Source organism: Anastrepha obliqua, chromosome 1 (genome assembly GCF_027943255.1).
Source record: "Anastrepha obliqua isolate idAnaObli1 chromosome 1, idAnaObli1_1.0, whole genome shotgun sequence".
NCBI classification, from domain to species: domain Eukaryota; kingdom Metazoa; phylum Arthropoda; class Insecta; order Diptera; family Tephritidae; genus Anastrepha; species Anastrepha obliqua.
In genome coordinates this window covers 88,788,742-88,806,517 of record NC_072892.1, presented here as the reverse complement: position 1 = coordinate 88,806,517, position 17,776 = coordinate 88,788,742, and the positions used below count along the sequence as shown (strand labels likewise).

General features: G+C 33.7%; 1 protein-coding gene across 1 annotated transcript in view; it reads right to left on the bottom strand.

Annotated features, from left to right (window-relative positions):
- LOC129252242 (uncharacterized) overlaps window positions 1–17,776 on the bottom strand; it is a 184,544-nt gene that overhangs the window by 69,898 nt on the left and 96,870 nt on the right. The window contains exons 8-9 of the mRNA XM_054890912.1: window positions 12,101–12,245; window positions 4,687–4,817 (exon numbers count right to left, since the gene is read on the bottom strand). Of these exons, the coding sequence (XP_054746887.1) occupies window positions 4,687–4,817; window positions 12,101–12,245 (276 nt within the window). The remainder of the gene's footprint in view (window positions 1–4,686; window positions 4,818–12,100; window positions 12,246–17,776) is intronic.

Sequence of the window (17,776 nt, the reverse complement as noted above, 5' to 3'; positions counted from 1 at the left end):
CTCGAAAACTTGTTTTCGCACGTACGGTACCTTTTCGTAGACCAGGTCACATATATTCATTTCAAAGAGAATGAATATCAATCAAGAAGAAGTAATTTATTTGTTAGGTTTAAAATCCGATTAAGAAATAAAATAGCGAGAAAAACTGAGGGCATGATGTAGTTTTTTATAATATTTACAATATTTTTCGAGTTAAAATTGTATTGTTATTTTTTGTAATTAAGTTTTTAAACTTTATACGAAATTTAAAAAAAATTTGCGAATTTTCGTCTAAATTTTAAAGCTTTTAGGTTGAGTTTTTAGAAAAATTTTGAGTTGCAGTTTTATAGCCCACTGAAATTACAAAAAAAATAAAGTGTAAGTTTTAAGAGGCAACAAAATTGCTTAGACGTATAATAACTACTTTTGCTGACTTTTGCACTTTATTCCATGCAAAAACACGAAAAAAAAAAAAAATTTACAAAGAATAAAGCCAGTTCTCATAATTTGCATTTGTTATAATATTTGGAAAAAATCACAAGAGCCGTCGTCAAGAAAAAAAATATGTTTTTGAATAACCGGGATTTTTCAGCTCCCTAAAACTTGCACTTTATTATAAAAATATCCAATTGGCTATAGAACTGCATACTACACATTTTTCTAAAAACTTAGATTAATAGGTAAAAAAATTCGGATGAAAATCTTTACATATTTATATGTATAAGATAAAATGGGTCATGCTATCCCACGCGTAGTTTTTGATTACAATGGTTTATTTCGATGATGATAGATTGCTCAGCATATTTTTCTTAAGTGATTATAGAACTAAATTAGAACCAGAAATTTAAATATCAATTCTAACGCTCTCCACCTACCCACTGAAACCAGCAAATTTTAAAAAAAATTTTACTCGCTGTAATAATTGCAATATTAAAGGGTTATAGATAAGCTAAGCTCATATCACTTTCATACTTACGTGGAGTACAGTTGATTATACTGAATTGATGATACTACAGAGTACTGTGGGCATGCATGACGAGAGTACCTATTAGTACCTTCTCCTTGTTTGGTTTGAGGTGAGGACAAGGGTTTCAGGGTCAGTTAAGCTATGCTTGCCACCACAATTGGTCAAGAAGATGAATTTTAAGGTGTTTATCGATAAATTCGACTGCGGTAAACTGAGAAGGGCTAACACTTTATTTATTTCTTTTTTGCTACCTAAGATGTTGTCTTATGTCTTTACATTCCGATGATATTTGGAAAAGTATTCTGGACCTAAACATTAATAATGGACTGCCTTAGTTTTCAACTGATGGAATAGCTTTCACTTTTTCGGTCCTATAGCTTTACAATGTGAGATTTATAATTTTGGCGTCGCACAATGCGGCCCATTCCCAAAAAGCTGGCCAAAAGGCGAAAAAAAAAGTTTCTAGATAAAGTTTTTTTGTCTTTGGGTTGGCTACAGTAATGCCTTGAGTAGTGAAAACCGTTCATAGCAACGTCCTGTACCCTAAGTATCCTCTGTATTTTTAGTCGCAACGTGGCCTTCGTTTGAGCATCGTATTACTGTCGATGAATAGTGAAAGTTGTACACATTTGAAAGATTTTGTATTGGAGTAAATTGAACAAAACCAAATGGAATCATCTTCGGAAGGTTAGTAAAATACGAGAAATCTTTAGTACATATCAATACCTCGACACAAAATTTTTAGCTGCAGCAATACGTAGATACATTTTTTGCAATTTTTTTTATAAAATTTGAGTTTTCAAACTGTATAGTAATACAACGCCGTCATATGCTGCTTTGAAACCTATTAAAGGTTACTCAAAAAAGTAATGGTTACTGAATAAAACAAGATTCAGCTGCTACCACTTGCTACCTTGCGACCCCGAAAACATATAAATTTACATGCATCTTGATTATGTTCTAGAATATACGCTATTTCACGTGAGGGGGTGGCCAATAGGGGTGGAAGGGGGTGGATTATCAAAATTTTAAGAGCAAAATCGTAATCAGCGACCCCGACAACCCCCGAGTAAGAAATTTTGAATCAATTACTTAATTTTTTGAGTTTTGGCCAGCTTTTCGGGAATCGGCCGCACTGTGCGTCGTACGTCAATCAAATTTGAGACTTGCGAACTAGAGAGCTGCAGTATACAAACAGACAAGAAATGAGGCATTTAAGATCAAAATAAAGACTTTTATTGCTCAAACTTATTTTTTTTATTTAGTAAAAAATTATTCAAATCTATTACTCAATTTTAAAAATGAAAAGCCAAAGGATACGTCCAGAAAAATGCGGATACATTGGTTTTCCACTAAATCCAAAGAAGTGTGTATTGATGAATTTCAAAACGGACATCATTTACGGTGTTAATACTTATTTCCAGTAAAAAATTTAAGGGCGCTAAATTGCAACCGCTTACGGTATCTGGGAGCATAGATGTAAATGAACTGATATTTTGCTTCGTCTGTCGTCCTTCACTATGTGCCCACGCCGTGTACTTCCCTCGTAGACTGATGATGAATATACCGTTAGCATATGTTAAAAATTGTATTCTCTCTTCTTCTGGGCACCTGGAGGTTTCTATAAGGAAATTTTAAATATCATCTTCGTCTAACATCTAAAAAGAAAACTTTGCGCTAAAGAACTCGTCGCTTGATATCAAATACTGCATTTGTGCATCCCAGGTTTGAGTAGGCTGAGTTTATCTGTAAGCCTTATCAAAAGTTTGCCCTAGACAGGCTTGGATGTATTGCAAGAATTTTCATTAAGTTCAATGTTAGACATCGAAATTTCTCCGATCCTGCTGCTTTCTACCATTCCATCTCTTACTTAATCTTAATCTTAAGCCTTTTTGTTTAACGGTGATACTGATTGCCCCTCTTTGCTTCAAGCCTTTAAATTTCTTATAGCAACGAGTACTCTTTGCTTTTATTATCCTTTTATATTATTTTTATATGAAGCTCACTACCAATTGTGCGAAAAATGCGCCCTTAGTTTACTTATTTTATCTACATAACATACAGCACCGTAGCACAAAATCAAATGAAAACTCCTTGCACCTGTTTAGTCATGATTATTTTAATGTATTGCCTCTAGATCGTACAAAGCTTAAAATGCATATCCGCTATCCGCGGCTTCTTAAAAAAAGTGTTATTTTAGTGTAGTAAGAAACAAAATACTTTTTTAAAATACATGTTTTGAAATTTTTTGCCACACCTGTCGATTATGTATTAGTAAGAAATCATTGCGGAAATGTATAAATATTTAAAGAATTTCCATGACGAGGGGCTCACACTTTCTATTTTCTGGCACGTATTTTCCCTTGGCGACCCCGAGTAGATGCGTATATATGTACATATCTGCATGTGTGTGTATCTATGTGTATACCATATACAGTTTTTTACACGCATCAACCTTTGTGCATATATATGTATGTATATGTATATGTATATGTATATATATATATATATGTATATGTATATGTATATGTGTATGTATATGTATATGTATATGTATATGTATATGTATATGTATATGTATATGTATATGTATATGTATATGTATATGTATATGTATATGTATATGTATATGTATATGTATATGTATATGTATATGTATATGTATATGTATATGTATATGTATATGTATATGTATATGTATATATGTACATTTCACATGCCGCATCTCCACTTTCAGCTCTAATCGCATCTACACATTTGGCCTCACTAAGAGGTCATCTGCCAGGAGCATGCAAAAAGTTGTCATTTACAAGTAAAAAAGGATAAAACCACATAAAATTACTTTGAAAATATAAGAGTTAAATAACGGATCACCATATCACTCGTCAAGCCACGACGGGCAAACGAATGAACGTAAAGTAAACTGCAGATGAGGCGTAAGAATGCTTATGCAGTATCAACAGTCCGACATAAAGATAGAACCGACAGACTAACTCATGCTTGAAGCGTCAGTAATGATTTTTTCCTATTTGCTTGTTAAAGCCTAGAAAATTCCCTAACAGCAGAAATGCATGGTGAAAGTCAAGTAGAGCGACAGGCTGGCAGACAGACAGCATATATGCATAAAAGTAAAGATGCACTGTTGAATTAATTTTTTCAAAACGTGTTGATCTCACACATACCATGTTACTAGCAGTAGTCGTAGGCTTGTACATACATACACATATAGTATATGTATGTGTATTACTTTCTACATAAGAAAAAAAACTAACAAAAAGTCTATGTACTTAAATAAGTTGGATAACAAAAACAATAATGCCTTTTATTACAACTGTCTGGCAGCTATGCGCTCGCACTGCATCACTGCCTACTGGCATATTTACATATCTACAAATGTACATATATGATGTGTGCTACCATTTGCAGGCACACACACATACTCTACGTATACAGCCACAGCCCCATATTGTGATCTATGCAATGAGTTGAAAATGCTTGCATATTTTTTGCTTTTTCATACGCTTACTTCATGTGGCACTTTTTATGCTGTAAGCTTTTTGTGCTCTACAAATTTGTAACCATTTGTGGTGCACATTTCACTTAAGTGCTTTGATGGTTTAATGTGTTTTTGTGGCTGAGAAAATATACAAAACTCATTTTTTCGACTTTTTCTCCATTTGTGTATGTAAAAGTGCTCACTTTTGTAAGTCTTTTTATTCATCAGACATTTTGGTACTTACATTATGAAACCATGACATTTTGTACGGCTTTGGATTTGATTGTATGACACATTCAAAATAAACGTCATCGCCCTCTTTGATATCGTCAGGATTCAATGAAGAACCCATTTTCAAATGAGCCGTTGGTTGATCTGTAAAAAGAAAGAAAAAGTATTTTTTTATAGAGATAAATATAGTTTTAAAAACAACAATAACAGTAGGACCTGAGTCCTTACCTAAAGAAGCGTTAGAGAAAAAGGCGAAAATATGAAGTGAAGAGCGCTGGCAGTAGAGAAGGTAATAATATAAGTAAAATGACTTCAACGATTGTACTTAATAAGAATAAGCGGCTACTGTCTAGATAGCTCTAAAAAAATGTTAAAACATTCTCGAGCATTTCCCTTGACCCTTGCCGACCTGAAATGCTTTTGCACACACTGGGCTTGTGCGCAAATAATTTATGTAAATTTTCCCACGCGTGTAATGACTTTTTTTTGAGCACCTACTTCTTGTGTGTAATGTCACTTCAAGTAATAAAAGAGAAATATCCAATGGCCACTACCAAATATCCACCAATAAACAAAAATGGTTTTTGTTCTCCGTCAGTGGGCTGAAGCTTCACCGATTATTCTCAACCACGACCACGCTGATTTACTTAAGAAGAAACTTCTTTGAAAATGTGTGTCATCTCAATACCTCCACCGGAATTATAGCCCAAAGTATGGTCATAAGAAATGGTAAGATACACCATAATACTACAGATTATAAAAAGTTTAAATATCAGTGTCAAATGAAGAGTAATTGAAAATATTTTCATGCCGACATATATTTGGGTTGCCACTTAGTAAAAATGGTTAAGTTATGCTACAATATCCATTTAAATAATTAAGTGTATTTTTACGTGTTTTTAATACACGAGCATATTTATGTAAATATCTTGCATTTGATGCCGATATTAAAACAAGTAAAGGGTGGTTAAGCTTCAAGGGCCGATGTTGATTTTGAATAAAAAACCATTTTTTTAGGAAATTATTCACTCACTTCTCTTTATTATGATAATATTGGTATGGCTCAATTACGCATAAAAGAAAATATTGGCCAAATGGTCGCAGCGGTCTCGGCGGCACACCTCCATCCGATGGTCCAAATTTTCGATGACGCTGAGGCATAATTGAGGTTCTATGCCGTTAATGTGCCAAATTATCTCATCCTTTAGCTCTTGAATTGTTTCTGGCTTATCGACGTACACCTTTTCTTTCAAATAACCCCAAAGAAAGAAATCCAACGGTTTCGTTGACGTTTAGGTGTGGTTCACATTCAACATCGGCCCTTAAAATTTAACCATCCTTTAAATGCCTTTTTATATATTTACAAAAGGGCCACCTTAATTGAACAATACTTTTTCATTTAGTTGAAAATTTCTATGTTTTCCATATATAAACTTCTTTACAAGTGGTATTGGCGCTGTAGCCATCTAAACAATTGTGGCCGAGTCTAACATACCACTTTTCCTGCTTCTTCTATACCATCTGACATCAAATGGAAAAGCCGAATGAAGCCAAGTTATTTCACCGGGTCCTTTTATGGTAGACGTCTGTAACCAACATCGTGACCCGCGTTATATACTTTCAGAGCTGGGGCATATACGATTGTGTCTATTCGAACGCCATGAACAAGCCAGCGGAACGGCTTTATTTTAATCCCCCACACTATGCCTATGTCCCCATAAACCTCATACAACTTTACGTTCTATCATCTACGGCGTTCGCCATCGCCCACACACAAAGGCCTGCCGATTTTTCGCGAATCTTTTCTTTCAAAAACTCAAAGAGCCCCCTTTTCAGTTGTTCTCATTGAGGCTGCTTCTGTGCCACCTGCACTGGCAGGATCAGTGATTTATAGAGTGTGATTTTTATACGACGAGAGAGGACCTTACTACTCAATTGCCTACTTAGTCGGAGTTATATTTAAATAATAATATGACATGTAATACGTCAAAGAAGGGGCACCGAGGGGATATAATACTGCTGGGTCTACAAAAAAGCGATATATTTAATCGTCTGCATTTTTTTAAAAGCTTCGGTGAAAAGTTAAAAAAAAAAGAAATTATTGTTTTTGAAACACGATGTAACTTAAAATATATAATTGGTAATTGTTTTTTTTTTACTTGTACATGTAATGTAGAGAAAATAGTAAAAGCAATTAAGGGTAGATGAAAATAAAGAGATTATTAACTCCGACTTAATTATTTTCCAAAATTCTGAATGAATTATTTTTCTTTGGGAACGCCAGAGTATCAACTGTTCAAGGATAATTTATTCATTTAACATGACTCAAAGTTTTGCTTACGTCAGTTGTGAACAAATTAAGCGCAGACCAATGTGCTCCACAGCGTATACTTTATTTCATAGCAGGAGAGTTTGACTTTGTATTTTTTGAGTTATAAAACAGCTAGAATAACGCAGTGACAAAGTAAACAAAATTTAGTTTTTAATAGCTGGATATATCCTTTTTCATTTCATAATATCATTGAGTGGGGATAAGATTTTGAAACCATTTTTTCTTACTTAGTGCCTTGAAATTTCAATTCCTTTAAAAAATTTAATTTGATGAACATGTGAAAAACCGGGTATGCTGCATTACTTCATGTCTATAGGTTCAAGAATATGTGAAACTTTTCCTGGATAACTTTTACTGCCACACGGTTTTACCTAAGATAAATGCTCGTGCTTGAATTATTTAGTAAATATTCAACATTATTGGACTATATGGAAATTATGGGTATGTACAAAGATATCTCAAGTACTCCACATATCCATATTTTGTACGGCCTAGCTTTTGACTGTTGAAGAAATAGAGTCCAATAATTTTGTTGAATATTGTTACTGAACAGAAGTGAATTAATTCTTTTCAAAAAAATTCAAATCTACATATAACGATGTGGCAGCCGATCTGTTATACTTATACACGGCCAAATTTCTATCTAGAGAATTTCTAAACCAACACATTTGAGCTCTTATAAGTAAAAAATAATCCAATATATAAATAATTGTTAAAAGCAAAAGATAATAAATCTAAGCCAAATTCACTAAGGAATTTTTACTGCATATTTGCATTTTATGTGGTTGCTTTGTGTACCTAATATTGCTAATAAATCATTCCAAGTATCAACAAATTTGAATATTTAACACAATAACTCTTCATTTCCCACTTTTTACACAAAAAATTATATGCCTTCACTGCACACGGACCATAGTGAATTCTAACGATTTTGCGGTCGTGGTTGAAACAATACTAGTTAACAACAACAAAAACTGTGGAGAGTTTAATGCCAACAATAAAATCAAAGTAAAATTGCCGCTGAAGGGTATGCAAAAATAAAAAAGGAAAAACCCGCAATGGCTCAGTGCATAATTATTGCTGTAAATCTGCATGAGTTTGTGTAGATATGCACGTACTCGTAATATTGAAAATATTTTGCAAACAAAATTAGGTCTGCTGCAACTGAGGTGATATTAAAGTAAATTGTCGGCTGTGGAAAGGACAATCATCCAAAACACGCAGGCGACTGAAATAGACTACAGTGAAATATAAAAGTGGATGGGCTGCTGCTCTTTTTGTTGATATTTTTCGCTTATTTTTTTTTTTTGCTGTTAGTCATGGGCGTGGTTACTGAAATCGTCGATGACCAACAATGCTAAATGTAGCTCTTCAACGATATCGTTGTGGCAGAGTGAAGGCATATGTATGCAACAAAAATTAAATACTTTATGGTTATGATGCTTGTGAGTCCATCCTCAATAGCAATGAATTAATATGTATGTATGTATGCATTCAATATGTTGACAAACAACACTCGTACCAGCAAAGGCCAACATACATACATAGCAAAACGTCCTTCTACTCTTTCGAAACCTACCACCCACTCACTACTCGGCCGTTGTAGTTTGCCGACCACCAGCAATGCAAATGGGCAATTTATTTTTATTACAAACTTGGCCAATTTTATTTCTAATCACAACCCATGCCAGAAAAAACAAAAACAATGGCAGAGGGAATTAATAAAAGCACAGCAAGCAACAAAAGATACCAACCCGGCGTTTGCACAGCTTCGCAATTGAATTAAATTGAATGTAAGTGTCAAAGGACATTTCGAGCGCTTGGGCGTTTGGTTTTTAGTGTTTATATTTTTGTGGTTTTTATATATACTTGTATGTATATCTAGCGAGTATATATGTAAGTGAAAGTGAGCAGGCATATTTATGTATATAAGTTGGTATTTGAATTAGCTCCGTTTCTGTGCGCAGTTACACAATTACAAGCATTCTTTACCGAAACTTTCCAATGGCCACCCAACATACCCAACTCTCAATGGTGCTATCGGGACCAGATTGGCTGCCAAGCCCATAGAAATAACTTTACAACGCGCGTTTCCTTTACTCGTTGTAGGTATGTATGTATCTAAATATTAGGTGAAGTAAAAAGTTCGGAATGTTTTCCGCTAAACACCATTATATATACAGTGGCTCACAATTTATTTCTTACAGCTTAAATTCAAAGGATCTTTTACAAATATAGTAAGTAGAACAATACACGCATCAATACAGTCTCACACACGTTAAATGCAGTAACATAGCAAGAATTTTGTTCACAGCAAATTTCCACCCCGAGTCAAAAACTACATCCAAGTCAATGAAGACTTTAACTGCGGAGAGCTGATGATTTAAAGTAGATCAGAGTCAAAACATGAGCCTAGAAGTTGTTTTAAAATACAATAAAATATGTAAAAATTACGATTTTCTCAGGTTTTACTATTCTTATTCAACACACGACACTTAACAAATATATATAAAAAAAGGACATCACTTAAAGGTCTGCCTACCGATTCATGAATGCCTAATTGTTGAGAACGTCGAGGCATCGATGTTGAAGGTTGTTCAACAGCACTTTGCGCAGCAGCAGCATGGTTCTTAACCATAGCCAGACCGTGGCAATCATAAGCCAGTCCTTTTCTCATCCTGGGCAGAACCGTTTTCTTGAAATTTTTTCAAGAACCTTGGAATTATCGGCTCAGTCGAATAATTATTTTCATCAAATAAGTCACGAATGCCCTACCATTCGCAGTACATAGGTTCGAATCTCCGTGAAACACCAAAATGAAAAAAAAGTTTTTTCTGTTTGCGGTCGCCCTTCGGCAGATTATGGCCAACTGCCGAGTGTATTTCAGCCATGAGAAAGCTCCTCATAAAAAATATCTGGCTTTCGGAGTCGGCTAAAAACTGTAGCTCCCTCCATTTGTAGAACAACATCAAGACGCCACAAATAGGAGGAGGAGCACGGTCAAACTCCCAGAAAGGATGTAAGCGCCAATTAGATATATATATATGAAATTACGAATTTTGCGATATATTGTTCATAAAGATCGACCATTTTTATAAGAAGTTTCACTAATTTTAACCCATACTTCTATAGTGTAAAATTGTACATCTGTCTATTTGGCAAATGTTACAGGTATGCCAAGTGGTATTTCATTCTTCAAATTCTTTATTTTAATTGATTAGATTATTTAAATCAAGCAGTATATAGAACATATCGGGACAAATTATTCTACGAAACAATCTAATCTCGCAGACAGACGATGGCGTTAATCTGGATTAATGACTTTATTCGAAATTATGTCAGAAATTAAGTGAACTAATCCGTATTAAATACTTGACTTAAGTTTCATAATTTAAGCGGCTTAAGGGAATTTTCAATGGCAACACTGCAATTACAATAATTGTTTTGATATTTCGGAGCAGTTTGAGAAATTGCAATTTCAGATTTTTTTAAATAAATAATTATTTTTTAGTACCAGGGCAGCTAATACCTTTACTTATTACTCATAAAACTATTCAACAAACAAATCAGCATTTCACTAATGCGTGTAACAACCGTCTGTCATAATACAATTTTAATCAGACTAACGACTCCGGTAATCCGCCGTCTGTCAGTGGTATAATAACATCGGTGTACATTCTGTCAAAAAAATATCGGGAATTGTTGATTTAAAAAGTGCGCGTTACACATGGAAGATTTGCCCCGATCTGGTCGCCCATCAACGTTTTCAACGCATGCCAACGTCCACAAAGTCAAGGAAATGGTTCTGGAAAACCATCATTTAAGTTTGACGGAAGTAGCTTGTGACCTTAGCGAGTCTCACAAATCAATTTTCAACATTTTACATCATTAATTGGGCATGAGATGCGTGGCTGCTCGACTCGTTCCAAGGGAGTTGAATTTCTTTCAAAAAACTCATCTGAAGAACGTGGCGGAAGACATGCTTGAGCAAGTGAATTCGAGCCCAACGTTTATCCATTTAGCCAGCGCATCATAGCATGCGATGAAACGTTAACATACGAGTTTGACGTGCAAACCAGTCAACCGGCGGCTGAATGGCGCTATCCACATGAGCCGAAACCCAAAAAAAACACGTTGAAGTCGTCAAAAGTGAAAGTCATGCTACTCGTTTTCTTTGATTATCAAGGTGTTGTGCACTCGGAATTAGTTAATTCTTTCGAAATGGTTCTACGGTAAATGAAGAATATTATTTAGAAGTTATGCGACATTTGAGAGAGAATGTGCATAGGAAAGGGCCTAATTTGTGGACAGTAAGCTCATGGATCTTGCACCACAATAACGCATCGTCTCACAAGGCTCATATGGAGAAGACTTTTTTGACCAAAAACTCGACAAATATCATCGAGCAATCACCGTATTCACCGGATTTAGGCCCTTGTGTCTTTTTCCTTTGCTCAAGACTCATTTTACTACTACGCGGACGGCGCTCTGAGTCGATAGAGACCATTAGAGAGAATTCGCTGAGGGAGCTGAAGAAGATCTCTTCAAACGCGATTAAAAGGTATTTTGATGACTGGACTCATCATTGCCATATGTGTATTGCTTCGAATGGAGCCTATTTGGAAGGCGACAAAATACATTTAGATGATTAATTTGCATTTCATTGAACAACTCCCGGTATTTTTTGACAGAATGTAAAGTAAATATGTGGAATGCTTGAAAAGAGCTCCAATATCATTAAAAAGTGGGACGAATAAAAAAGGGCGACTGATACTTCCTCATGTACCACCAGAAAGGTGGAAAATGGCTGGGATTTAGAGTCTTCCATTTGCATACTTTGTATAAGCATAATAAATCGAATAAACATTGAGAACTTCTTACTGTGTGCATGTAAATATTTTTGCGGTTATTGATGATTTAGCCGCAAAGCCGTACAGTAATATTGCTTTTGGTGCTCTTTTTGCAATTTGCTCACTTACTTTTTGTTAAAATAAATCAATTATAGTCTACAAAAATTTTATTTATTTTAAAGTATATATATTTTTTAAATATACTTATATAATATATATACACAAAATTTCAGTTTATTACTTACAGTATACAACCATTCGCCATTTGTCCTCAATGGTGCTGCCCTCGATGAACTGATTTTCGGCGCGACAAGTCAAATATTTGCCATCGTCCTCACGTGTAGGCGTGAACGTCAATATACTCAAAGATTGATTGTCGGGTTCATTAAACTGGTGTTGTTGGCATATTAAATAGGTCAGCAGTAAATTTCCACAAGTAGCGCATAAAATACAGATTGTAGTGGAAGAGATAGAAAAAATATATGTATTAACACATTGTTGACGTGAATGAATTGCAAATTGTACAGTGACAGGCAAAAGTCTCAAAAACCAAAGAGAAAAAGAGTAGCTAAATAATGAGTTACAACTTTTTAATAAACCTACATGCTTTATTAAGTGTCGTTGTCTAAAAATTTTATTATTTTCTTGTCATTTCGTTTACGCTCAGTTTTTACCCTCCAATAAAAGCTGAAATAAATAAATTTGCTTTATTGCATTTCAATGAGTTAATATGCCTACGCACTTAGTTTCATCTCGCGGTGTGAGAAAAATTATGGCATTCGAAGAATTTTCATATTAAATTACATGGTTGAGATTTTTTGTTTTTCATTTTGCTTAATTGAAGGATCCTGCAGGTCGTTAAGGAAATATTATGGGATGTGAATTGGTCAGACAACAAGAATAGTATAAATGAGTAATTACATAATTGGGAGATTACACTGTGCGACAGTGAAATTATACTTCTATGGAGGCCTAGTTCAACTTGTAGGTATAGTAAAACTAAGAAAAATGGTATAGGAAAAATTTCCAATACACCCCCAAAATCTCATTTTATGGCCATAAAACCGTTTTTCAGTAGGTTGATGTGAAGAATAACTCCTGACTTCTCCAATTTCCATCCGATTTCGAATTTGGTTTTTTAGTTCGAAAGAACAAAAAAAAGCCTTTTTGACAGTGTGTTGACATTTTTTCTGAAATGACAACTGACGAGACTGCAGACGGAAGTATTTGGAATTTTTTTATTTTTTCTCTATTTTTTCTCTATTTTTTCTCTATTTTTTCAACTTTGACATAATTTTTACGATATTATCCGATATTGAGGATTTTTTTTAGTACACTACTGTTATAGTAAATTTAATTTTGCGTAAAATGAGCTATATTTTACTGTAATTGAATTAAAATTAATAGAGTTGTGTGAGTTTTAAGATTTGTTTTTTTTTTACTAATTTGGTATGTAGGTATAGCTTACGCTAAATGGGAATACGGATGGGACGTGTTTTGATGCGTTATTATAGATACGAAATATTTATTGGAGTGTATATGTATACATAAGAGTACACTGTACTGCATACAACAGAACTGGTTAGAACTTACGAAAATATCTGACATATTATAGCACTTTTTTTTCAATAGAAATATGAAAAAGCTCCCAAGTGTACTAAAGTTCACACTGTACATTGATTAACAAAAGAAGTTTGTTATTATAATTTAACCTTATTAAAACGTCAAAGTTTTATTGTTTGTTTCATTGAAATTCAAGAGATATAAATCAAAACGTTGCCAGAAAAGTCGAATTTCTCAATATTCTCCGATGATGTGGCATCATCAGCCTTATCATAAACCAGATGATTGTTATTTTTGTAAAACGGACGTAAACGGTCATTATAAAACTCGAAAGCACATAAAGTATGCTGATGTGGCAACTGTTAAGAACCCCGTAGTCTTGGACGATATAATTGACTCAACTGCAGGTCATGAACTGAAGGAAGTTCAACTCATTGCTGATGATGATCAAACTGATAACAATAAACCTGATGATGAAGAGTACTTTCCGTCTGGTTCTAAGTCTTCAGAACGACACATTGTATCAAATTCAGATTTTCGGGATCTTTCTCGTGATTTACTTCTATCGGGAAGACAATCTGAAACGCTCGCTTCTCGATTTAAACAATGGAATTTAGTTGATGACGACTTAAGATGAATAATGATGATCGAATTTCTTACAGAGAAGTATTCAAAACTGATGAAGAGAATGACAAATGTACCGTACCATACTAAACTCCAAAGGCCCTTTCCAATGCATTTTTAAGTTTGGAACTAGTTCCGTTGTGTACTGCACCGTACCATACCGTACAGTGCTGCACTGCACAATACTCCAATAAATATTATGTGTTTATAATGACACTTGTTATCATTTTCATCCTTCGAAACGCATACCAAATCTCGTAGTAAAAAAAAAGAAAAAATCTTAAAACTCACACAACTCCATTAATTTTAATTCAATTACAGTAAAATATAGCTCATTTGACGCAAAATTAAATTTACTATAACAGTAGGGTACTAAAAAAAATTCTCAATATCGGATAATATCGTAAAAATTATGTCAAAGTTGAAAAAATAGAGAAAAAATAAAAAAAATTCCAAATACTTCCCTCCACAGTCTCGTCAGTTGTCATTTCAGAAAAATTCTTTCGAACTAAAAAGGCAAATTCGAAATCGGATGGAAATTGGCGAAGTCAGGAGTTATTCTTCACATCAACCTACTGAAAAACGGTTTTATGGCCATAAAATGAGATTTTGGGGGTGTATTGGAAATTTCTCCTATACCATTTTTTTTAGTTTTTCTATAGCCACAAGTTGTGCTAGGTCTCCATAAAAGTATATTTAATTTTTTTTTTTTTGTCACACAGTGTTATTAATCGTTTTATGACTTTAGAAATTAATTATTTTTAGTGTCCGAAAATAGGTTTTTTAAAATTGGTATTACTAAGAAATGCAAATACAGTTAAGCATAAGCATTTAGTGATGTATTTATGGGGACAATATTTAGTCTGTGCTCTTACTACTTATTGCAGATTAAGTTCGAAGCTAATAATTTTAATTTAATTTTTAATTTTTTTTGATTGCTCCTTTTTACGAATACTTCTATTTGCATCAGGAAAATCTTAGATTTAAGATAACGCTTATTTCTTCACCCACAAATAAAGGCTGTCCTGGAAGCAATTCCATATCAAGTGATGCAGGTGTTTTGGACATTGTCAAACATTTTTGGGAAATTCAGTTTACTTGCTGTGAAAAATTATGAAGAAAATGTAATTTAACCATGTAAAATTTGATGAACGATGCACTGTTCTATATTATGAGGTGAAATAACTTCTTTGTTCTCAAAATTTTCTTTGGATAAAATATACTTAAATAAAAAAATGTTTTTTCCCAAAACATGAAATTATTTTTTGCCAAACAATTCTTTAAATTCTTGAGCAACAACTCTCAGGTGTTCTTTTTTGTTTTTGTATTGCTTACTGCGACTACGTTCAGAATTCTCTGAATTGTTTATAGTTATATTGGAATACGTGCGGCGAACCATTGAAAAATATCATGCATGTATCGCTTTACTAATGTTTGTAGCTACGCTTCTATCGATTTGCAAATGGATGTAATACGAGGATTGCCTTTTATATTATGCGCCTTTACAACAACCTTTTGTCGGAAAGTTTGAAATTTTGTAGCATAAACTGACGTACAAAGTGTTCACTTATAAGCTTTATTTCTCTTCTTCAATGAGTTGAAAAAATATCGTCCAAAATATGGAGCTAACTAGTGAAAATTTTCATGCGATGATTCATTACAATTTTCCAGGTCAATTATTGAGGCAGGAGTGCAATGATTAACTTACTTCAACTTTTGTCATTCAAGCAATAGGAACAGCATACATTTAATATCGCATTGTCAAGAGGATTCGTTCGCGTTGGATTCCACAGAATTTGGCAATTACCCAAAAAGATTTTGTGTCGATTGGTGTAACGAAATGTTAAAAGAACGGCGATGGATCGATGTATGTCTATAACATCGTAACAGGTGACTTTGTGAATCTTGGAACTATGCAATTGAGTCGAAAACAAGGCAGCAATCCATAGTATGGGTGTTCCAAGACGAGCGTAATCCAACAAAACTCTGTTGCGGAAGAAGCACTTCAAGGAAATTGGTCCCTTGGTTTTTTAAAAAATCTGCTCAGGTCGCAAATCTACCACTAGCTAAACTTAAAACAGTCAATTAAGAGAGGCAACCATTTGTTTGCCAGAAGTTTTCACATAATTTAGGAAGACCAACAGCCGCAAACGAACCTTCACCGAGACAATGCGAGCTCTCCTGTATCGACTCACACAATAGAGTTTTTGAGCACTCAAAAGATCAAATTAGTGGATCATTCACCCTACAGGCCTGATTTGGCACCTAATAATTTCTTTTTGTTCCCGAACATCAAAAAAAAGAAATGCGAAATATTATATATGTTTTTCAATTTTTTTAATGCCTGAGAAGCTATTGAAGCCTTTAAACAGCTCGTTTTGGATGTTTCCACTTGTTAAAAATATTTTAACTTCCAAGGAGAATATTTTGAAAAATGATAAATCCACTTTCGTTATTATTTTACCGTGTTTTCACTATTGGGTACAAAACATAAATGCCAACGCTCGTATACCGCTTCGCCAAAATGATATTTTGCTTTGATTTTTCACTGGTTCGCACTATGAAACTTTTTGCGATTACTGAACAAAGTCTCAGTTGATGCTTTCCATTTCAATTCAACCGGGCTATTCGGGTCATGTTCTTCGATTTCGATGTAACTGAAATATGTTGCTCTCTGGTCAAAATAATGAGACACGTATTTTTTTGTTCGCCCGAAAAAAAATTTTTTCAAGAGTTATCGGCAATTTTGTTTTTCGGCTCAAACTCGATTTTTTTTAATTATATAAGAAAAAATATTTTTTAAATGCCCATACCTTAGTCAAAAATGAACCGATTTTAATAATTCTGGGTTCAAAATGTAATTACTTACATGAGCGACTTCACGTAGAAACAATTGCAAAAAAGTAGTAGAAAATTTTTTATTTAGCAAAAAAGAAAAAAAATTGAAATTTTTTCGAAATTCAATATTTCAAAAAGCGTATTTTTGTTTTTTTTAAAACTCTTTCCAAATCAAAAGGACATCTAAAACTTTAATTGAGCTGAATGCCTAGTAGCTAAAATGAGTTGTTTTTGAGTAATGAATTTTTGAGTAAAAACCCTGTTTCGCACTTTTTGTTTTTTGCAAAATAAAAAATTTTCAAATACTTTTTTGCAACTGTTTCTACATGAAATCGCTCGTGTATGTAATGAAGATCATTTTGAACCCAAAATTATTAAAATCGGTTTATTTTTGACTAAGTTATGAGTAATTAAAAAAAATTTTCTTATATAGATTATTTCCATTTCAATTCAAATGGGCTATTCGAGACATGTTCTTCGATTTCGATGTAACTCAAATATGCTGCTCTCTGGTCAAAATAATGAGACACGTATTTTTTTGTTCGCCCGAAAAAAATTTTTTTCAAGAGTTATCGGCAATTTTGTTTTTCGGCTCAAAATCGATTTTTTTTTAATAATATAAGAAACATTTTTTTTTAAATGCTCATAACTTAGTCAAAAATGAACCGATTTTAATGATCGTTCATTACTTACACGAGCGACCTCATGTAGAAACAATTGGAAAAAAGTATTTGAAAATTTTTTATTTTGCAAAAAACAAAAAGTGCGAAACAGGTTTTTTACTCAAAAATTCATTACTCAAAAACCACTCATTTTAGCTACTGGGCATTCAGCTTAATTGAAGTTTGAGGTGTCCTCTTGATTTGGAAAAAGTTATAAAAAAAACAAAAATACGC